Genomic DNA, 21529 nt, shown 5'->3' on the forward strand with positions numbered 1-21529 from the left:
CTAAAACCGAACAATAGGAGGAGCGTGTTCATTTACATCTGCCGTGAAGCAGGCATGACGTGCTTGCTGCTGTTTACAGCACTTACGTTGTAGTTGCCTGTTTGACAAGGCCATTACCTCCTTGAGGGATGGGGTTGTAAGTGATTTGACATTGGAACCCTGGAGCCCAGCCCTGTGCCTAATGCGTATGGGCCTTCAGTACAAATGTTAAAGAAGTGTATGAATGGATCTTTTCACAACTTCGTCTTCCCCATCCCCACCATTCCCCCAACCCCCACATCTGTCTCTTCCAATTTTTTGCTCCAACTCATTTCCATTTGGGCACATAAATGTCGTGTTATCATGGAAGGAATATGGGCTCTGAAGTCAGACAGACCTAAATTTAAATCCTGGCTTTGATGCTCGTCAATAATCTTCTCACAGAAAAGTCATCAGGGCAAAATTAGGGAACACATAGAGTGAACTTAGTGCCAGGAGTAGAGATGCAGCAAATATTCTTCCCTTTTCTTCCTTTCCTTTGTTATTAAATTAGGAAACTGGGTGCACAGGAGGTTAAGCAATTTGTCTGAAGTCAAATAGCTGTCTCACAAACCATACTCTTTTTTCAAAGCCCCTACCTAGGGGACCTATGTTGTTATTGTTGGGTGCCCGCGAGTCCATTCCGACTCATACAGCCTCCCTGTGGCAGAATAGAACTGCCCCACAGGGTTTCCTAGACTATAGTATTTACGGGAGCAGATGGTCAGGTCTTTTTCCTAAGGAACCGCAGGGTGGGTTCAAACCACCTACCTTTTGGTTAGCAGCTGAGCACTTAACCGTCGTGCCACCAGGGCTCCTTAGGGGACCTAGCCAAAAACAAAAAAACCTGTTGCTATCGAGTCAATGACAGAGTAGAACTGCCCCATACGGTTTGCTAGGAGCGCCTGATGGATTCGAACTGCAGACCTTTTGGTTAGCAGCCATAGCACTTAACCACTATGCCACCAGGGTTTCCTAGGAGACCTGTAGTTTCTCAAAATGAACAGTCCTCACCTTCCCCTCACTATTCATCCCTGACCTGTGTAATGATACCAGCAGCCTTTTGAACCCCCAAATCTAGAAACCTCAGTCACCGTCATTTCTTTACCTTTCCAATGAGCCAGTCATCAAGCCTTTACGTTTTGCCTCTTAAATCTTACATGAATTCATTCTCTTCTCTACGTTTCTGCTATCTTAACTCAGTCCCTTTACCATGTCGTCGTTAGACTTCATCAGTATTGGCTTTTGCCAGAATTATCTTTCTAAAATACAAATCTAATCACATCACTATTTTTTAGGGTTCATGATTACAGTTGCGCTTTAATTTCCCACCTTAGCCTTAACTTCTACCACTCCATCCATGCCATCTCTCCACTAGCCCCCGTCAAGGTTTTTGCTCTTATCTGATAACTGTTCATGCTGCTATGTTCTTACTGATGAGAAGAACTCTTGTGCCTGGCAAACTCCGACTCATCCTTGAAGATTTTCCTAACTTACCCAACAGAATTAGACGTTCAATTCTCTAGGGTCTCCTAGCACCTTGCACCTACCTGTATTGTTCTGTTTTTCATATATGCTGTTATAATTTGCTTGTTTTCTGTTCTCGCTCCTTGACATGAGTTTATCCCCTCTATAAAATGATAGGATTCCACTAGATGAGTGATTCCCAAGCAGGTTACACTTTAAAATCACTCTACCCCGGACCAATTGTATCAGAATCTCTGGAGATGGGGGCCCCCAGCATCAGAGGTTTTTTTTAACCCCCTCAAATGATTATTGTGCAGGTAGTCCCCAGCTTAACGACGGGGTTCCATTCTGAAGACTCCATCATAAGTCAGTTCTGACTAAGTTGGATACCTCATTTTTTTTTTTTTTTTTTTAGTTTTCATTTTTAGTGCCCTTTATTATCGGTATCTTAATGTATCTAATCTTTGTCTTTTGAGATTGGAAACATGACATATAAATTTACAGATACATTTTAACATTGTATGTAGTGATCTGTATGTTTTTACATTGTATATAAAATTACATTGTATATATAGTTTAACATTGTATGTAGTAACATTGTATGTTGGAAACCTCAGTGGCTTAGTGGTTAAGAGCTAAGGCTGCTAGCCAGAAGGTCGGCAGTTCAAATCCACGACAGGCTCCTGGGAAACCCTATGGGGCACTTCTCCTCTGTCGTATAGAGTCGTTATGAGTTGGAATTGACTGGACGGCAGCGGGCTTGGTTTTTGTTTTTTTGGTATGTTGTACATATTGCTAATGATAAGCTGTACCAAAAAAACTCTGACAGCCCTAAGTAGCTCATCACAACTCGAATATGTTGTAAGTCAGGGACTATCTGTATTATAAAACTAGCGGTGTATTTTGTTTATGTAACAAAATAAATACATTTAATACTGAATTCTTAATACCCTTAAGAAATTTCATTTAGAATAGGATAATAAGAAATACCAATATGTTATTAAGAAATATTTTAATATATACTATTGACAATTTTGTTCTTACACTAGTAAGTACATCTCGAACTGTAGCATCAGATGCTTAACAAATTGCCGTCCAGGTGTTTTGGGGGAAGAACAAAGAACAGATAACATAAAGTAACCCAGGATTGACATCATTAATTTACCTAATCCGGTAGCACGAAGTTCTGTTTCTCCAAAGTGCATTTGACTTGAAAATTTGGTCTTGTTTGATCATAGGACTTAAGGATATACCATAGTTTTACGCAAATGATGCACACTTTGTACGTTTGTTTGCCAACCACACTCTCCCCCATGAGGTATTTTCGTAAGCACCACCATGCCAATTTTTTTTGTGTGTATGTTGCTGTAAAAAACAGCGTAGCACATTTATGAAAATATCTCATGGGGGGGTAGCATGGTTGGCAAACATATGTACAAGGCACACGTTATTTGTGTGAAAATACAGTAAATACTTTCAAGTGTAGGGGATTACTTTGGGTGTATGATTAACTTTGTCTTTGAACTTCTTGATCCAAGTCTGCTGTTTTATCTTGTTTGAATTTAGAAATTTATTTTCACTGGCTGTTAGCCAGGTGTTTTCCTATTTGTAATTCAGTGGAGCTTTACAGGTAGGGACAACAGTTTTACTATCCTAAAACATTATTTGTTGCGTATATTTGGATAATCTGCATTTGGCCAATTATGTATTAAACTTTGATGTTTGTCAGTGATACCCTCTGAACTCTTTGATTACTTTGAGTCTCTTGTATATAGCAGTGATTGTATTTCATCCCTTTCCCTAGAATTCCATGTAAATTAATTATTATGGGCAGTAAGATCCAGTGGAAAGAGATTTGGCTTTGGACTTACATTTGGTTCAAAATAAATGTTAGCACTAATTTTTGGACAACCTTAGCCCAATAGCCTAGCATTTTTTTTTAAGTATAAATTATTAATCTTGATATTATCTTCACTCTATTCAGAAAAAAATGAATGACGAAATAGATGAACAAATGAAAGTGTGATTCCTCTTTTTTTTTTTTTTCTTTTTCCTTGTCTCTGGTAAGATAATATCTGACAGTGAAATGGCTTGATTTTTGAGAGCAGAAACTATATCCCAGGTTAGTCCAACTAGTATTGTGCCATGCTTTTACTTAATGCTGGATAAATGTTGGATTAGTTTCCCTTTGGAATGTAATATGTTATTGGGATTTGTAAGGTGTTAACATCATACTAACATTAATAACGTATTCATTCTATCAAATTTGGACAAAATAATATTTGATCCTGGGTCTTCCAGTTAAAGCTAAAATGATTGCTTTACTTTCATAACTAAATTATGACCCAGTGAAAGAATCAGTTCCAATGCCATTTCTTCAAAATCTCAATTAGAGACTACTGGACAGAGAGTGTTTCTTTATGTTTGATGTTGGATTTCAGTTTCAAAAAATTAGCAAGCAGCTAAGAAGACTTGAGGTGGGAGCATGCAAATTTTGTAGTAGAATTTCAGAAGATATAGTCTGTAATCCATAAAAAAAATTCATGAATAATAAGTTACATTTTTTTGAGCACTTACTCTTCTCCATTGCTACATTTTATAAAAAATTTTCTTAGCTTATAATTTTCTTAATTTGTAGAGATGTGTAGGAGTTTAAGGTGAGCATAATGCCAACACATAATGGGTTGAAAAAAATTCTTTAATATGAAGAACAGATAATACTGCATGAAAATGTTTTAATATTGTATGCATAAAGGATTTTCCAAAACATTATCACTAATGTGCAGAGTTTGTACATTTTTTCATGATAAGGGTATTATGGTACTTGTAACTTAGAATAAATCTGGTGTGAATAGATTTTATTTCGTATGAATGAATACTTTGAAATAAAAATTCATAGTTTTGAAAATATCTGACAGTCATATTTTAATATTCCATGGTGAAAGAAATCGTTTTACATGGAAATTCACCCACCTAAAACTACTTTTCTCTTCTTTTTTATTTTATTGTGGTATACCTAACACATCTTTTTAAAATCTGTCTGATATTAATATACTCATCCCAGACTTTTTGGGCTTACTGTTTGTATTCTTTATCTTTTTCCTTCCATTTACTTTCACCCTATTTGTATCTTCATACTTAAAATATGTCATTTGTAGACATACTTTTTTTAAAAACCCACTCTGCCACTCTTGCCTTTAATCAGATTGTTTAACCCATTTACATTTAATGTAATTATTGATAAAGTTGGATTTAGGTCTACTATTTTACTATTTGTTTTTCCATACGTCCTGTCTCTTTTTGGTTCCTTCCTCCTTTACATCTTTTGGGTTGAGTATTTTTATAATTCCATTTTGATTTCTGTAGGGGCTTTTCAGCTATAACTCTTTGCCTTTTTTTTGTTTTTTTTTTAGTGATTGTTCTAGGGATTACAGTATGTGTCCTTAGCATCTCAGTCAACTTAGAGTTAAAATTGTATTACTTCCCATAAAATGTCAGTGCCTTGCAACCATATAGGTCCATTTACCCCTCCTTCATCCTTATGCTATAGTTGTCATATATAGCACATCTGCATACGTTATTAACCCTACATTACAGTGTTATATTTGTGCTTTGAATGGTCATATTAAAGGAATTGAGGGAAAAGCTAGTCTTTGATATTTATCTGCATGTTTTGTATTTCTGATGCTCTTCATCTCTAAGATCAAGTTTTCCTCTGATATCACTCCTCTTAAGCCTGAAGAGTTTCTTTTAATAGACAGTGTGTGTGCTACTGATGACCAGTTGTCTTACTTCTCTTTTATCTGAAAATGTCTTTACTTTGCCTTCATTGTTTATGGGCATTTTCCTTGGATATAGAATTCTGGAGTTACAGTTGTAGAGACTCTGGATTCTGTTAAGTTCTTTCACAAGGCTTCATCTGCTTCTCACTTATCAACTGTCCTGGTATCCAACATTTGCATTTACAGCAATGGTAAAATATCTACTCTCGTACTATTTTGTGTATTAACAAGACGGTGGGCATAGCAGCAACAGCTGCAGAGCATCCCCTCCCTTGAGGAATATCTCCCGGTGGCCTCTGGGGAGTTGGGCTGTGCTGCCCAACACCACTGCTCCCTCCTGCTGGTGGGGGCACTGCATGGGGCCGGTTTCCTCTGTGGTCACAGCATCGAGGCAGTGGCTGCCTGTTCTGGCTTCCCAGCTCCTATGTGGCATGAGGCCCTGCAGCTCACAATTGCTGTGGGGTGGAAAGGGAGGAAAGAGGCATTGGAGAGGGCATTTGGAAGAAATGCGTGCGAGTTTAATGACATCCCAAAGTAAGCTGAACTGGACCTGAAGCCTCTGCCTTGACAGAGTTGAGTACTTCTCCAGCCTCCCAGCACCCTCAAAAGAAGCCCTGAGGAGGCGGAGCCAAGATGGCGGACTAGGCAGATGCTACCTCGGATCCCTCTTACAACAAAGACACGGAAAAACAAGTGAATCGATCACATACATAACAATCTACAAACCCTGAACAACAAACACAGATTTAGAGACGGAGAACGAACTAATACGGGGAAGCAGCGATTGTTTCCAGAGCCTGGAGCCAGCGTAACAGTCAGGTACGGCACAAGCACAGAGAGCTGCTCCACCCCCCTGAACTAACCCCGGGAGGGGGACCAGCCGGTTCCACGGGCGGCGTGGGACACAGCCGGTAGGAGAAGTCCACGGGAGGCAGTGACTGGTCTTGGAGCAGAAAGAGCAGCATCCGAGCCGGGGAACCGTCCCGCAGGGATTTGGACTGGACGCAGCGGATTTTCTGGAAAAACTAGTTTCCCAGTGATGGCTCGGAGACAACAATCCATATCAAACCACTTAAAGAAGCAGACCATGACAGCTTCCCCAACCCTCCAAACAAAAGAATCAAAATCTTTCCCAAATGAAGATACAATCTTGGAATTATCAGATACAGAATATAAAAAACTAATTTACAGAATGTTTAATGATATCACAAATGAAATTAGGATAACTGCAGAAAAAGCCAAGGAACACACTGATAAAACTGTTGAAGAACTCAAAAAGATTATTCAAGAACATACTGGAAAAATTAATAAGTTGCAAGAATCCATAGAGAGACAACATGTAGAAATCCAAAAGATTAACAATAAAATAACAGAATTAGACAACGCACTAGGAAGTCAGAGGAGCAGACTCGAGCAATTAGAATGCAGACTGGGACATCTGGAGGACCAGGGAATCGACACCAACATAGCTGAAAAAAAATCAGATAAAAGAATTAAAAAAAATGAAGAAACCCTAAGAATTATGTGGGACTCTATCAAGAAGGGTAACCTGCGGGTGATTGGAGTCCCAGAACAGGGAGGGGGGACAGAAAACACACAGAAAATAGTTGAAGAACTCCTGACAGAAAACTTCCCTGACATTATGAAAGACGAAAGGATATCTATCCAAGATGCTCATCGAACCCCATTTAAGATTGATCCAAAAAGAAAAACACCAAGACATATTATCATCAAACTCACCAAAACCAAAGATAAACAGAAAATTTTAAAAGCAGCCAGGGAGAAAAGAAAGGTTTCCTTCAAGGGAGAATCAGTAAGAATATGTTCTGACTACTCAGCAGAAACCATGCAGGCAAGAAGGGAATGGGACGACATATACAGAACACTGAAGGAGAAAAACTGCCAGCCAAGGATCATATATCCAGCAAAGCTCTCTCTGAAATATGAAGGCGAAATTAAGATATTTACAGACAAACACAAGTTTAGAGAATTTGCAAAAACCAAACCAAAGCTACAAGAAATACTAAAGGATATTGTTTGGTCAGAGAACCAATAATATCAGATATCAGCACAACACAAGGTCACAAAACAGAACGTCCTGATATCAACTCAAATAGGGAAATCACAAAAACAAATTAAGATTAATTAAAAAAAAATACACATAACAGGGAATCATGGAAGTCAATAGGTAAACGATCACAATAATCAAAAAGAGGGACTAAATACAGGAGGCATTGAACTGCCATATGGAGAGTGATACAAGGCGATATAGAACAATACAAGTTAGGTTTTTACTTAGAAAAATAGGGGTAAATAATAAGGTAACCACAAAAAGGTATAACAACTCTATAACTCAAGATAAAAACCAAGAAAAACGTAACGACTCAACTAACATAAAGTCAAGCACTGTGAAAATGAGGATCTCACAATTTACTAAGAAAAACGCCTCAGGACAAAAAAGTAGGTGGAAAAATGAAATTGTCAACAACACACATAAAAAGGAATCAAAATGACAGCACTAAAAACTTATTTATCTATAATTACCCTGAATGTAAATGGACTAAATGCACCAATAAAGAGACAGAGAGTCACAGACTGGATAAAGAAACACGATCCATCTATATGCTGCCTACAAGAGACACACCTTAGAGACACAAACAAACTAAAACTCAAAGGATGGAAAAAAGTATATCAAGCAAACAATAAGCAAAAAAGAAGAGGAGTAGCAATATTAATTTCTGACAAAATAGACTTTAGACTTAAATCCACCACAAAGGATAAAGAAGGACACTATATAATGATAAAAGGGACAATTGATCAGGAAGACATAACCATATTAAATATTTATGCACCCAATGACAGGGCTGCAAGATACATAAATCAAATTTTAACAGAATTGAAAAGCGAGATAGATACCTCCACAATTATAGTAGGAGACTTCAACACACCACTTTCGGAGAAGGACAGGACATCCAGTAAGAAGCTCAACAGAGAAAAAAAAAAAAAAAAAAAAAGAAGCCCTGAGCCTCTGTGACTCACCAGGCCTGGAGAGCAGAGCAGGCTCCAGGATTGTGAATGCAGGGCTTGCGGGAATGAGAGTAGAGCCCTCAAGGTGGTTTTAGGAGGCAAGAAGCTCTGACCCAGCGCAGGAGGAAGGTGAAGTGGCTAAGCCGTGGGCCCCCAGTCACACAGCCCAGCTTTATCCAGCTTTGTCTCCTCTAAGCCTCCTTCTCTGCAGAAGAATAATGTGTAACTGGACTTGTCACAGGGATAAGCACATCAGTAAATCTTAGCTCTTATTATTTCTATGTTCATATTTTGTAAACTAAAAAATTCAGACACACAGATTGAAGACAGAAAAAAAAATTCTCTGTTTTTGTATAATGCCAATTTTCACATATCGATCTGGTCTTTGGAACCTAACCACGCTGATAAGTGAGGAGTAGGTGTATTTTTGTTTTGTTTTAGCAGGCAGTGAACTTTGCTGAACTCAAACAATAAGCTCTCTATTTCCTACAGTGGGCAGTAGCTGAAATCTCAATTCAGTTCTTTTTGCTTTAGCTGGATTACTTGGAGTCTGCCTTGCACTTGTGTAGTTTAGAGGTCAGCCAGGGATTTGGGCAGAGTTTATACGCAGAATTTAGGGCAACCCCTCTCTTAGTCTCTCCTCTCTGGGGACAGAATAGAAAGTCAAGAAATATATCCACGTATACATGGTCAACTGACTTTCAACAAAAGTGCAAAGAGTTCAGTGGAGAAAAATACGAGTCTTTTCAACAAATGTGCAGGGCAATTGAATGTCCATATGTAAACAAAACCAAAGCAGAAACTTTGATCCAAACCTCAGAGCATATACAAAAATTAACTCAAAATGAATCATAGACTTAAGTGTAGAACCTAAACTATAAAATATCTAGAAGAAAACATAGGAGATAATGTTTGTTACTTCGGGTTAATCAAAGATTTCATAGCCACAATACCAAAAACACTATCCATACAAGAAAGAAATTGATTAATTGGACATCACCAAATTGAAAACGTATCTGTTCTTCAGAAAATTACCGGTAAGAGCATTTTTAAAAAGCTGTGTTGTTATTGTTAGGTGCTCTCGAGTTGGTCCCAACTCATAGTGACCCTATGTATAACAGAACTAAACACTGCCCAGTCTTGTACCATCCTCATAATTGTTGCTGTGTTTGAGCCCATTTTTGCAGGCACTGCGTGAATCCATCTCCTTGAGGGTCTTCCTCTTTTTCGCTGACCCTCTACCCTACCAAGCATGATATCCCTCTCCAGGGACTGGTCCCTCCTGATAATATGTCCGAAGTATGTGAGACAAAGTCTCACCTTCCTCACTACTAAGGAGCATTCTGGCTGTACTTTTTCCAAGACAGATTTGTTCATTCTTCTAGCAGTCCAGGATGTATTCAGTATTCTTCACCAGTACCATAATTCAAAAGCATCAATTCTTCTCTGATCGTCTTTATTCATTGTACACCTTTCGCGTGAGGTTGAGGTGATTGAAAATACCGTGGCTTGGGTGAAGCTCATTTTAGCCCTCAGGGTGACATCTTTGCTTTTTAACACTTGAATTAAGAGATCGTTTGCGGCAGATTTGCCCAGTGCAATAGGTTGTTTGATGATTGCTGCTTCCATGGGTGTTGATTGTAGATCCAAGTAAAATGAAATTCTTGGCGACTTCAATGTTTTCTCCATTTATCGTGATGTTACTTATTGGTCCAGTTGTGAGGATTTTTGTTTTCTTTATGTTGAGATGTAATCCATAAAAAAGCTGTAGATTGGAATAAAATATTTGCAAGCACATATCTAATAAAGTACTTGTGTCCAAAATATGTAAAGAACTCTCAAAATTCAATAATAGTAAAACAACCCAATTTAATGAATGGACAAAAGATAAGATCAGATACTTAAGAAGACGTATGGGTGGCAGATAAGCACATTAAAAGGTATTCAACATTATTAGTCATTAGAGAAATACAAGCGAAAACTGCAATGACAAACCACTATAAGGCTATTAGAATGGCTAAAATTAAAAAGACTGGCCATGTTAAGTGTTGGGGAGGATGTGGAGTAACTGGAACTCTCATACCCTGCTGGTGGGAATGCAAAATGGTGCTACCGCTTTGCAAAACAGCTTGTCAGTTTCTTAAAAATTTAAACACATACCTGCCATGTGATTCAGCTATTCTACTCCTGGTTTTACGCAAGAGAAATGGAAGCACATATCCATACACTTGTACAGGAGTGACTTTCTTGGTAATACTAAAAAACTGGAAGCAATCCAGATGCCTGTCAATAAGGAAATGGATGAACAAACTGTGGTATGGAATGCTATTAAGCAGACAACAGTTTTTTACAAATGTTTTGCCTTTTAGCTTCTGATGAAAAATTTTCTTGCTGACCACTGCTCAGCCCCTAAGTCGGTGCCACATATTTATGGTTTTTATTGTATCTTTGGTACTCTGGGTATCAGCTTCTGTATCAGTCAGAATGGGCCAGGTTACTGTGGTAACAAACAGCTCCTAATCTCAGTGGTCTAAAGTAAAATTTCTTCTTTGGTGTACGCCGTATGTCCATAACAGCATAGCTGAGGGTTCCGTTACCTGTTCTCATTCTGAGATTCAGGCTGATGGAGAGTTATTATCTAGGACATTACTGATTGCTGTGAATGTTGACTGATTTGAAGTTGTTCGGTATATAGGCATTAAGATGGTTTTTCAAGCCAGATTGCTTTATTTGCATCAGTATTAGTTGGCTTTCTTCTCATTTTTGTATTCATGAAAACTTTAAGTAACGACACCAATAGCTATAATTTTCTTTAATCCATGGCATAAAAAAATATACAGAATAATTTTGAACTTCTGTTTACCCTTTATTTGCTTTCTGTAGATAGGAAATATGTTAGTCCTGTATTTTCAGTAAGGAACCTGAGATTGAGAGAGGGTAAATTAATTGGTAATGGCCACACAACAGCGAAACTGGTCTAGAACCTGGGGTTCCCGTTTTAATACTTTTGTGCAATATGGAGAAAAAATAAACATACCATCTAATTACCCATTCTTTGTCTTGACAGTCTCTTCAAAAGGCCACATTTAAGAGGTGTCTTATACTACCTGTTACCAGTGGCCGGGACACAATGGATCACACAGGGGCAGTAGACACGGAGGATGAATTGGGACCGTTAGCCCATCTTGCTCCAAGTCCTCAGAGTGAAGCCGTTGCTCACGAATTCCAGGAACTCTCCTTGCAGTCCGGTCAACACTTACCGCCTCTGAACGAAAGGAAGAATGGTGAGTTCTCCAGCATGTGCTGTGGGAACTTTGATTTAAAGACTACCGCTTTGCAGCCCAATTTATCCCTCTTTAATTTTCGTCAGTTACATTTTTCGTTAGTTAGATTTGGCCGTTTGTCACCAAGGAGAACCTCACAGAAGTACTGGCTGGTTTGATTGATAGGCAGAATTTCATGTTCTCTCCGTTTTTTTCTCCATTAAGAATCTGTGGTAGCAACATTGTCTTTTTTATTTTTAATATCTTAAATTATCAGTAATATCTTATTGATAAAGGTTAGTTTTAATGGATATAAAATTGCTGTGTAAAATAATTGCCTTCAAAATACATATCTAACCCTGGTGGCGTAGTGGTTAAGTGCTATGGCTGCTAACCAAAAGGTCGGCAGTTCAAATCCTCCAGGCGCTCCTTGGAAATTCTATGGGGCAGTTCTACTCTGTCCTGTAGAGTCGCTATGAGTCGAAATCGACTCGATGGCACTGGGTTTGGTTTTGGCTTGAGGTAGAGATTATCTCAGTAAAAGAACAGTTATCTACTAGCAAAAGTATATATTTAGATTTGGATGGCAAAACAAAAAGGGATTTAAAAGTGTAACTGTGTAGGCCCTTTGTCCCCCGTATCCAATATTGGGTGGCAGATCTCCCTAATCAGCACTTTTACTCAAATATACACAGGGCTGATATTGACCACTTACAAATACTTTTTCTCATTTTTACAGTTTTCGCTAGCATAGTTGATAAATGCCAAAATAACCCAAATAATTGACCTTCAAGTAGAAAGCATTATAAGGCCCTGGAGCACTTTTTCGTGGTAAAAACTTTGCTGTCCAGCTAAACATACAGCTTTGGACCCCTCATAATTGTTCAGCAGTAAAGGGGCAAAGTTAGTGAGATCACCGGATTATTTTTTTAAGTAGCAGACCATCATAACTAATACATTGTGATGAAATCATTTTATTTTTTGTCTGGCCCAAACAAAAATTAGAAAAACAAAGCCACCCTGCTCACCCTCAGATTAATCATTTTCTCTATCTCAACTCCTCCCCCACCAGCTGTAGTAAAATGAAAATAGGGAACCAGCACCCCCAATCCCTCCCCTCACGTTGTTGTTATGTGCCATTGAGTTGATTCTGATCCATAGTGACCCTACAGGACAGAGTAGAACTGCCCCATAGAGTTTCTAAGGCTGTAATCTTTACGGAAGCAGACTGCCACATCTTTCTCCCATGGAGCGGCTGGTGGGTTCAAACTGCTGACCTTTCGGTTAGCTGCCGAACACTTAACCACCTTAGCACCAGAGCTCCTACTAATAGCAGTCCCATAACCCATTGCCATTGAGTCAATTCCAACTTAATAGCGACCCTGTAGGACAGGGTAGAACCAACCCCATAGGGTTCCCAAGGCTGTAAATCTTTATGGAAGCAGACTGCCACATCTTTCTCCTGCGGAGAGGCTGATGGGTTCAAACCGCTGACCTTTTGGTTAACAGCTGAGGGCTCCTTATAATAACAGTCCCACAACCCGTTGCTGTTGAGTCAAATCCGACTAAGAGCAACCCTTTAGGACAGAGTAGAACAGCCCATAGGGTTTCCAAGGCAGTAATCTTTACAGTAGCAGATAACCAGGTCTTTTCCCCCACAGAGCAGTTGGAGGGTTTGAACTGCCAGCCTTTCAGTTAGGAGCCAAGCGCTTACCCACTGTACCACCAGGGCTCCCTTCACCCACAGTACTGTCCTTTAATGTATTACTTTCTGGGGATGAGTTACCCAGCATCAGTAGAAATGTTGAAGAAAGCAACCCCGTGGGTATCAGTGCCCTTGGTCAGACACTGCAGGGGGACACCTTTGGAGGACGAGTGAGGCCAAGGCTGCAGTGACAGAGGGCACACCCTGTGCAGCTTCAGCTGCTGGAGCGCATCGACCAGCCTGTTGGTATAGATTTGAAACATCTTTCATTATCATATGGAAAGATATGTATTACACAAAATGAGAGAGATGGCAATGGCTGAAAATAGATGAGGTAGTCTGCACATTACAAAATTATCACTACTGTTTGCCTCCCATCAAAAAAAAAAAAAAATCCAAAGATAGAGCAGTTAAAGGAAACACAAATCTGGAAAAACTGGTAGGTATTCGGGCTTCATGGGGCCAGCGCCTCAGAGTAGGAACACTGACCAGTGACAGTTCTGGGTTCACGGAGGTGCACCTACCAGCAACATTATTTTTGGAAATAAACTTTAGATTCATCCATTTTAGCACAAGCATAAGATTCCTGCTCTGCAACATAGGAAGCATGAAAATAGCTTCCTGTATTGATTCCAGGGAAAATAGATTGTAGGTATGATTAAATTCTCTTCCCACTTTTCTCTCCCCACCTCTAATGTGTTATGTCTTAATTTCAGAACTGGCAAAATTTAAGCTATCTGAATGATCACTAAGAAATCAAGAACTTGAGTTCTTTTTTTTTTTAATATTTATTTGTTCTAGGGTATGACTGTATTCTCAGTTTGGCTGGTTCATCCCCCTTGCATATATTAAAATGATTGTTTTCTATTTATTCTGTATCTGTTCTGGAAATTTGCCTTGATCACAGAGGCATCCCAGAACAGGGGTGGATTATCCAATAAGCAAGGTAAGCACAGGCCTACTTGTGCTTACTTACTAATCTGTAGTAAACAATTTCACATGAGTTTTACCACACCACATCAAGGTGAAACCCGTGAGAAATTGTTCACTACAGATTAGTAAGTAAGCACAAGTAAGCCTGTGCTTACCTCACTTACTGAGTCCATCCGCCCCTGCCAGGGATTGTAAAATTGAAAAGAGGCTTCGATTCCATAGGAAGGTGCTGTGGAGTTGAGAGAGAGACAGATAGATGCCAGCCATACCTAGAAGCAGAATCTCTTTGATGTGGGGGAAAAAGTGTTAAATTGTTCACTACAGATTTGTAGGTAAGCACAAGTGAGCCCGTGCTTACCTTGCTTATTGGATAGTCTGCCCTGACCCAGAGTTTCGAGAAAATACAGCATTGTTCGTTTTTAACATAAATGAATATAGATGGTATACAGTTATTTTTAACTTGTAAAACATACAAACTAACATACAAAACAATGGTAAAATTTACAAATACACTAAGCTGCATAGTAGGAAGGCAGATTTAAGAATTTCAGCTGGATTTTTTGTGCTTTCCAGAGTTCTAAAGTGTCTTAAATTCACAAATATAATTTTTTAAATTTCTGTTTTAAAAGCCAGAAGTAATGAAACAGTTTCCCTGAAGAATACTTTCTTATGTATTTTGTTACTTACTTTTCTGGGTTCTGCATTTTCCCCAGTCATTCTCATCATTGGCCTTAACTTACTCAAGAACGTGAATAAAAGACATTTACTACTAACCGCAGTCCTTTAGTACATGCCTTTGGAGGGTATTTGTTCTCCCTTCAGTTAAGTTATGTTTTGATTTGTACCTGATACTTGCCAGGCACAACCTTGACCAGTTCGGTTGGTACAAAGCAGCATCTTAGCTGAGGTGCTGTCAAAGCCTTTGGGAGGTTGTGGGTGAGTGGTGATGGCTTTAGAACTTTCTATCAATTAATACCTAGCCGTATCTTAGACAGTTCCTAAGGGAATACAGCCACGCTTAGCAACACGTGACTGCATGTGATCAGATTTGGGTAGTACACTTAGACTAATATAATGTTCAAATTATCCTTCTCAAAGAAAATAAGAGTTGAGCTGATATAAAATTGGAATATCCACTTGCTCAAGAAAATGGCCATATGTAGCAAGGGAGAGAAGTGTGTAGGGAGGGAGAGAAGTGTGTAGGGAAAGTTGAAATTATGGTCATTTACTTCATACAACTCACCACATTCTCTTGCAGAAGCTACTGTGTGTGCCTGGGTATAAGGTATACCTGGCTATCAGGGTGCCTCCCCATGTAAACTTTTAGGGAGGTAGATGAAATGGCCCAATTTTTAATTTAGTTACATGTACATAATTAAAAGCATGTTTTATGAAGCAACGTGAAAGTATACAAGTATTAGCTTTATTCACTCTCATATTTCATGAAACCATTTTTTTTTGTGTGCCCAAATTTTTACACATGAATTTTTATGGCCAATGTTTTTTTATCATCAGTAGAACCACTTTGAATCACCCATCTAAACTAACTTCTAGCGCGTATCTTCATTTCTATCTCTTGTTTGAGTTACAGCAAGTACTAAATGTATGTATGATCTGATACTGAACATTTTACATCAGCACCACAAGTACCCAATCACAAAACAGTAGGACCAGTTTTTGAATTGTCTTACACTTATATGCATAATGTGTACAACATAATCACTTATTTTTTATTTGTTGTTTGTTGTACCATTGTATGGGGGTATGGTTTCTGTTTTAGAATTTATCCTATTTTTTAAGCAGGGAATACATTCACATGGTTTAAAACTTAAAGTATGCAAATGGGTCACTCTCCCAGCCTTGTCCCCCAACAACCCAGTTACTCTTCCCCAGAAATAACTATTGATACTGGTGTCCTTTCTGACAGAGTAGAATATTTAAGAGCAATTTTTAAAAGACTTCTTTTGTAGCAACATCCAAGACTTCAATTTTAAGTTCATTAATGTGGAAATAATTAATGTATTTTTTCTCCCCTCTTTTTTTTCTGAGTCTATTAGGACATTTCTATAAATAGCTCCAAATCCTTTGAATGAAATTTGTTTTTAAGTTAATGTGTTTTCCCCACTTTTTATTTTTTTGTTTAATATAAATAAAAGAGCATCTGATAATAATGGGATACTGTGGAAGGGCTCAAATATGAGACAGTTTCCTATTTTCTAATGAATAATTTCAGAAGATAAAAAATTTCATATTTGAGTATATACTCTAGATTCAGACTTATGATAATCTGCATACACATTCCAGCCATAAAAGGAATCCTTGTTCAGCTTTCAGAAATCTAGGTCTTTTATGCAGTTATGTGAGCACAGTATATCCACATCAAACAATATATAGACGAAAGAAACTTAAACTTTCTTACCTTAATGATTTTTTCATTTTATTTATTCTTTTTAGGTCTTCCTAATGCCATGTTTAAACAGATCAAATACAGAATAAAGGTGTTGGCCTCAAAATTAATGAATACTAAGTACTATTTCGATGTCATGAAATAATTGAATTTAGATATTTTCTTGGTATTTGTGTTTTATTGTTATTCCTAATTGTTTGAATTGCACTTGTTAAAATTATCTCCTTTTCTGCTAGGGGGAAATGGAGATGTTTCACCTTGGGGTTAGTGTGTAGAAGTACTGCCACATTAAATAGTTTATAAACAAACCTCAACAAGGAAAATGAAGTTTATATTTAAGTCATGATTCCAGACTTTCCCTAATTTTTTTTTTTAAACATTTATTTTAGAAATATTATTGAAGTGGCAAAATATTCCCAGTACTGGAGTAAAAGTAAGAAAGATGTTTTAGTAAAGATAAATGAGGACCTTCCTTTACCCTGAAAAGTAGTTAAAATAATTCTATAGCTAGTAGCACCTTAAGAGTAAGGCAAACATTTAGGAAATTAATTTTTCCCGACAAGTTAGGCCTTCATAAAGGAAAGTGGATATATAGAAACACATAAATAATCTACCTATACTAAAACAATGCATACGCAGGGAAATGGATTTTCCTTTTGACATTTTATACACACAGTAGGTCTGTTTTCATGTTCTAATATTAACATTGCTTCAAATGGTCATCACCTGGAAGAAAAGGAAACCCAGTCAAAGCTCTTTGGGTGTAAATTGGATATAGCTTTATAAATGCAGGGAAAAGCAAGGTGGGTGGAAGAGCATACCTGCAGGTTGACCTTTGCAGCTCTAGCTCTTTGCTTGTGCCTACCCTTTGATAGGGCCCTGAGGAAGAGGCTTCTCATTCACGCAGTCATTTGTGAGACTAGTAAACTGTTAGGCAGAGCAACTCTGTAAGTATGCTGCTGGGTGACAAATTTAAACTTTTAATTTATGACCAGTGCTGTTATAGCATAAGTGGATACATTGATAGGGATTTCTATTTTTAAAAACGATTTGATTTTTTAATACTTTCTGGTACATCTCCAAGTCCAGCCATTATTAAGATGAGGATCAATCATGTTTGTCCATCGACTAAGGGGTCACCGATACACAATAGACAAGTTGTCAGTAGTACCGAGTGGGCATAAAATGAGTGTCTGCAGCCTTTCTCTTCCTACATTAAGAGGCTTTTTGAAACTGTTATTTACTATGAACTACTCAGCCTGGTTCTGACCTCATTAAAGAGGAGAGACTTGTTATTCTCATTTTGAAGCCTTGATTTTACTAATTATTGCCGTTGTTATACTTTTGACCTTAGAATCCCACCTGAAAAATCTTTCTCTGAGATATCCCTAAATTGATGATGGTGCAGTGGTTAAAGAGCTTGGCTGCTAACCAGAAGGTCAGCAGTTCAAATCTACCAGGCGCTCCTTGGAAACCCTATGGGGCAACCTTACTCTGTCCTATATGGTCGCTGTGAGTTGGAATCGATTCGAAAAGCACCTAATGACAACAGTTGCAGATCGAGGAGACTAAACAATTTCAGACTACCTCTTGTTTTGTTCCTGAATGATCATTTACTTAAAGAGGAAATAATTTATTCAAGAGTTTGTAGCACACAGAGAACACGAGGTGGCTTTTTGCCCTGGATTCAGTACCTGTGTTAATGTATTTAGGAACAGTCAGGTAAACTTTGCCTAGCCCTGGAACCCAGCCAAAGAAAACTGCTTGCATTGCACCATAGAAAATAATGATGTATATTCATAGCTGCTCTTTTCAAAAGTTTTGAAAACATTTCTCCTCTCCTCATTAACCTGTCAGGCCAGGTATTTGGCAGTACGCAAGGTGGTGGGTGTCCTGGGTAAAGATGTGTTCCTTAGAATGTGCGTAAGTTTGTGTAACCTAATGGAGATAGGTGAGAGAAAGAGAGGAAAGTTCCAGCTGTCTCCTGTACAGTCAGACAGAGGATTCTTAACAGTGTCATAGATGGAAAGGAAATAAATAGACGTTAAATAGCCAAGACATAGAACTATGGAATTCTTGTTTTCCTGTTCTGTTACATGTATAATTCACTGCCAGATAATCTTGTCATTCACTTTGCTGTTAACATATTTAGGATCTTGAATATTTAATTCTCGGGGGCATTAAGACACGTGTTCTAGTGACGCATGTAGATCATTTGTTTTGATGCTTTAGGAGTTACTTTAGAGTATTTAGACTAAGAAGGGGAATACGTACTCCTTGAATATAATTTTCTTCAGTCAAGTTTCTAATGTATTTTAAATTTTTTATTGTAAAAACATAATGAACACATTTGCCAATTCAATATTTTTTACATGTATAATTCAATAAAACCAATTACACACAAACACACACATATATATAAGGCTTTAGGACTCACACTAAACACAGTTGTAAAGTTTAAAAGCTGTCTGTGAACCTCCTAACATCTCAGACGAAGTTCATGATTAGTTGTGGCAGCTGTCATGCACTTTTTGATTGTGACAATCTCTTGAACCCTTCAAAATGAAAAAGAAGCCTTTTAAGTGGCTTAAGGGTGAGGTACTCTGTTTGATAATGACCTTTATAAAATCTCCTATTAAATAGCATGCTGTGTTTCACAATGTAAATAAGCACCTGTAACCCTGTCTGCCTTCTTTTTTCAGCTCTGGGTTTCTTATTTAGATATTTAGATAGTTTCGCTGTTACTGAGAATTTTCTTTGCTTCAGTGCATTACTGAACACACCCAAGGAGCATTTGTTGGAGCGGGGGTCGGGGAAAGCTCTGCATTAATTTACATTAGCCCATCTGTAGCTGGTAACCGAGTCTGATCTGATGAGGAGTATGAGAACGCTAACATGAGCGTGCTTTAGTTACCACTGGGGGTTGGATAGAGTGTACGGTTTCAGAATTGCATCAACAAGACCATAGCTCTGAATTATAGCACCTTTGAAGCCTCATTTTGAGTTATTTATCCAGTCTTTAAAATGTGTCCTCTTTCCAGAATGCCCTCAGAGTCAACAATTAATATATTCATTATAAGAGTTAAAGCCTAGTAATAATTAGCAGTTCAAACCAGCATGAGACCACATTGTCTTAAACTTACAAAAGTGTCTACCTAAACTTTTTACAAGACTTTTCTAAAGTTACTAGAGTCATGCTATTATTTCTTATATAGATTACTTGGGATACTTTTCATAAAACTAAAGTCCATGGTATGATTTATTTTAGACACTCAACCAGTGAATAAACTGAAACAAATTTACTTAAAAAAAAGTCTTTTTCACCCCCATAAAGCAATTATAAAAGATAACATATATGATATAAATGATTAGTTTATAAATATAATTCAGCTATAACCCCCTAGCTACTTAGACCTCTCAAGGCCACTTGGAAATGAATAGTTTATAGTCAGTCCCTCTGCTGGGACTAGAGATTTAGTTAAAATTAAGTTGGGGGCTATTTTTACTTATTTCTGTCACCTAACCCAACCACAAAGACCTTTTGTAGCTAGAAAGGAAGAGGAAAGGATAGATACTTGACACCTCCTTTCTACCATATCTCTAATAAAAAACAAAAACCAAACCCATTGCCACCGAGTCAGTTCCAATTCATAGTGACCTTGTAGGACGGTACAGCTGCCCCATAGGATTTCCAAGGAGCACCTGGTGGATTCAAACTGCCGACCTTTTGGTTAGCAGCCAGGCTCTTAACTGCTATGCCACCAGGGATCCAGCCTCTAATAAACCAAAAACAAAACCAAACCCAGTGCCATCGAGTCAATTCCAACTCATAGCGACCCTGTAGGACAGAGTAGAACTGCCCCATAGAGTTTCCAAGCAGTGCCTGGCGGATTCGAACTGCTGACCTTTGGTTAGCAGCCATAGCATTTCACCAGTACACCACAATAGGGCCTGCTAAATATGGGAAATATACTAGAAAAAAGTGATCTATGGGTTTTTTCCTCCCTTTGTTATTTAGGTTATATTTTCAGGCATCTATAATAAAGGGTTACTGTAACAAGAAGCAATAAGACAAATACGGCAGAATAACAAACATGTTGGAATTTTCTTTTTGGTGTGTGGTTAATAATCACCGAGACTTATTAGCAAATATCATATGTAATGTTTTCTGACTCCTTTAACTTAATCCATACTGTTGGCTCTTCTACCCTCACCTGCTGCCCTCACTACTATTAACAGGAAGTGTAGTCATTTGGGAGTCAGGACTCCAGTCTCCTCCGCTGACTCAGACTGTGAGCATGGGTAAGTCTCAGAAGCTCTCTGTGTCACAGTCTGCCCGTCCTAATCTCCATATGGTAGCTTTCAGCCCTTGTGTCTCTCTGGCTGCCCTTGCTCATTACATCATGTGTTCTTATATCTCATTATCACTTTTGCCTTGCGCTGTTCATTGGGCGGCAGAAACAGAAAGAATGGAAGATAACGTCCACCTCAGTTAACTGATGAAGTTTTCCATAGATACAAATTAGTAACATTGCTATTTAATACGTTCTTCATGAATGTATTACTATACATACATGCCAGCTCTCTCAATTAGTCGGACTCTTCCCCCACCCCAATTTTAAAAGGAAAAAAAGATGTTGACTCGAATTATGTTATTCTCAAAAGTAATGTATTTAATTTGGAATATGCAATATCTTCCTATTTTTTCAAGGGTTGGCAGGTATGCATTAACATGTTCACAGCAGCATCAGATTATCAGCTAAAAGACAATATTTCAGTTTTTTTTTTAAAGCCCAAATTATTCCTATTCTTTTCTGGTCATTTATGTCATTGTTTTCATTAAGAAAATGCTGATAGCTGCATATCTGTTTTCACCAACTTAAATTTTTTACATATGTACTCTTTGTTTAATAAAGACATAACAAGA

The 21529-nt window shown here is 38.1% G+C and overlaps 1 protein-coding gene across 10 annotated transcripts in view; it reads left to right on the top strand.

Annotated features, from left to right (window-relative positions):
- The window catches only part of MRTFB (myocardin related transcription factor B), a 220489-nt gene that overhangs the window by 82633 nt on the left and 116327 nt on the right, over positions 1–21529 (top strand). For 9 of the 10 annotated variants that reach the window (XM_049904747.1, XM_049904743.1, XM_049904745.1 and 6 more), the window contains one exon: positions 11362–11578. In XM_049904747.1, the coding sequence (XP_049760704.1) occupies positions 11425–11578 (154 nt within the window). In that variant the 5' untranslated portion in view covers positions 11362–11424. Of the gene's footprint in view, positions 1–11361; positions 11579–21529 lie in introns of those variants that run through there. The other variant, XM_049904752.1, reaches the window with a different exon arrangement.

This window comes from Elephas maximus, chromosome 12, assembly GCF_024166365.1.
Source record: "Elephas maximus indicus isolate mEleMax1 chromosome 12, mEleMax1 primary haplotype, whole genome shotgun sequence".
In the NCBI taxonomy this organism is placed as follows: domain Eukaryota; kingdom Metazoa; phylum Chordata; class Mammalia; order Proboscidea; family Elephantidae; genus Elephas; species Elephas maximus.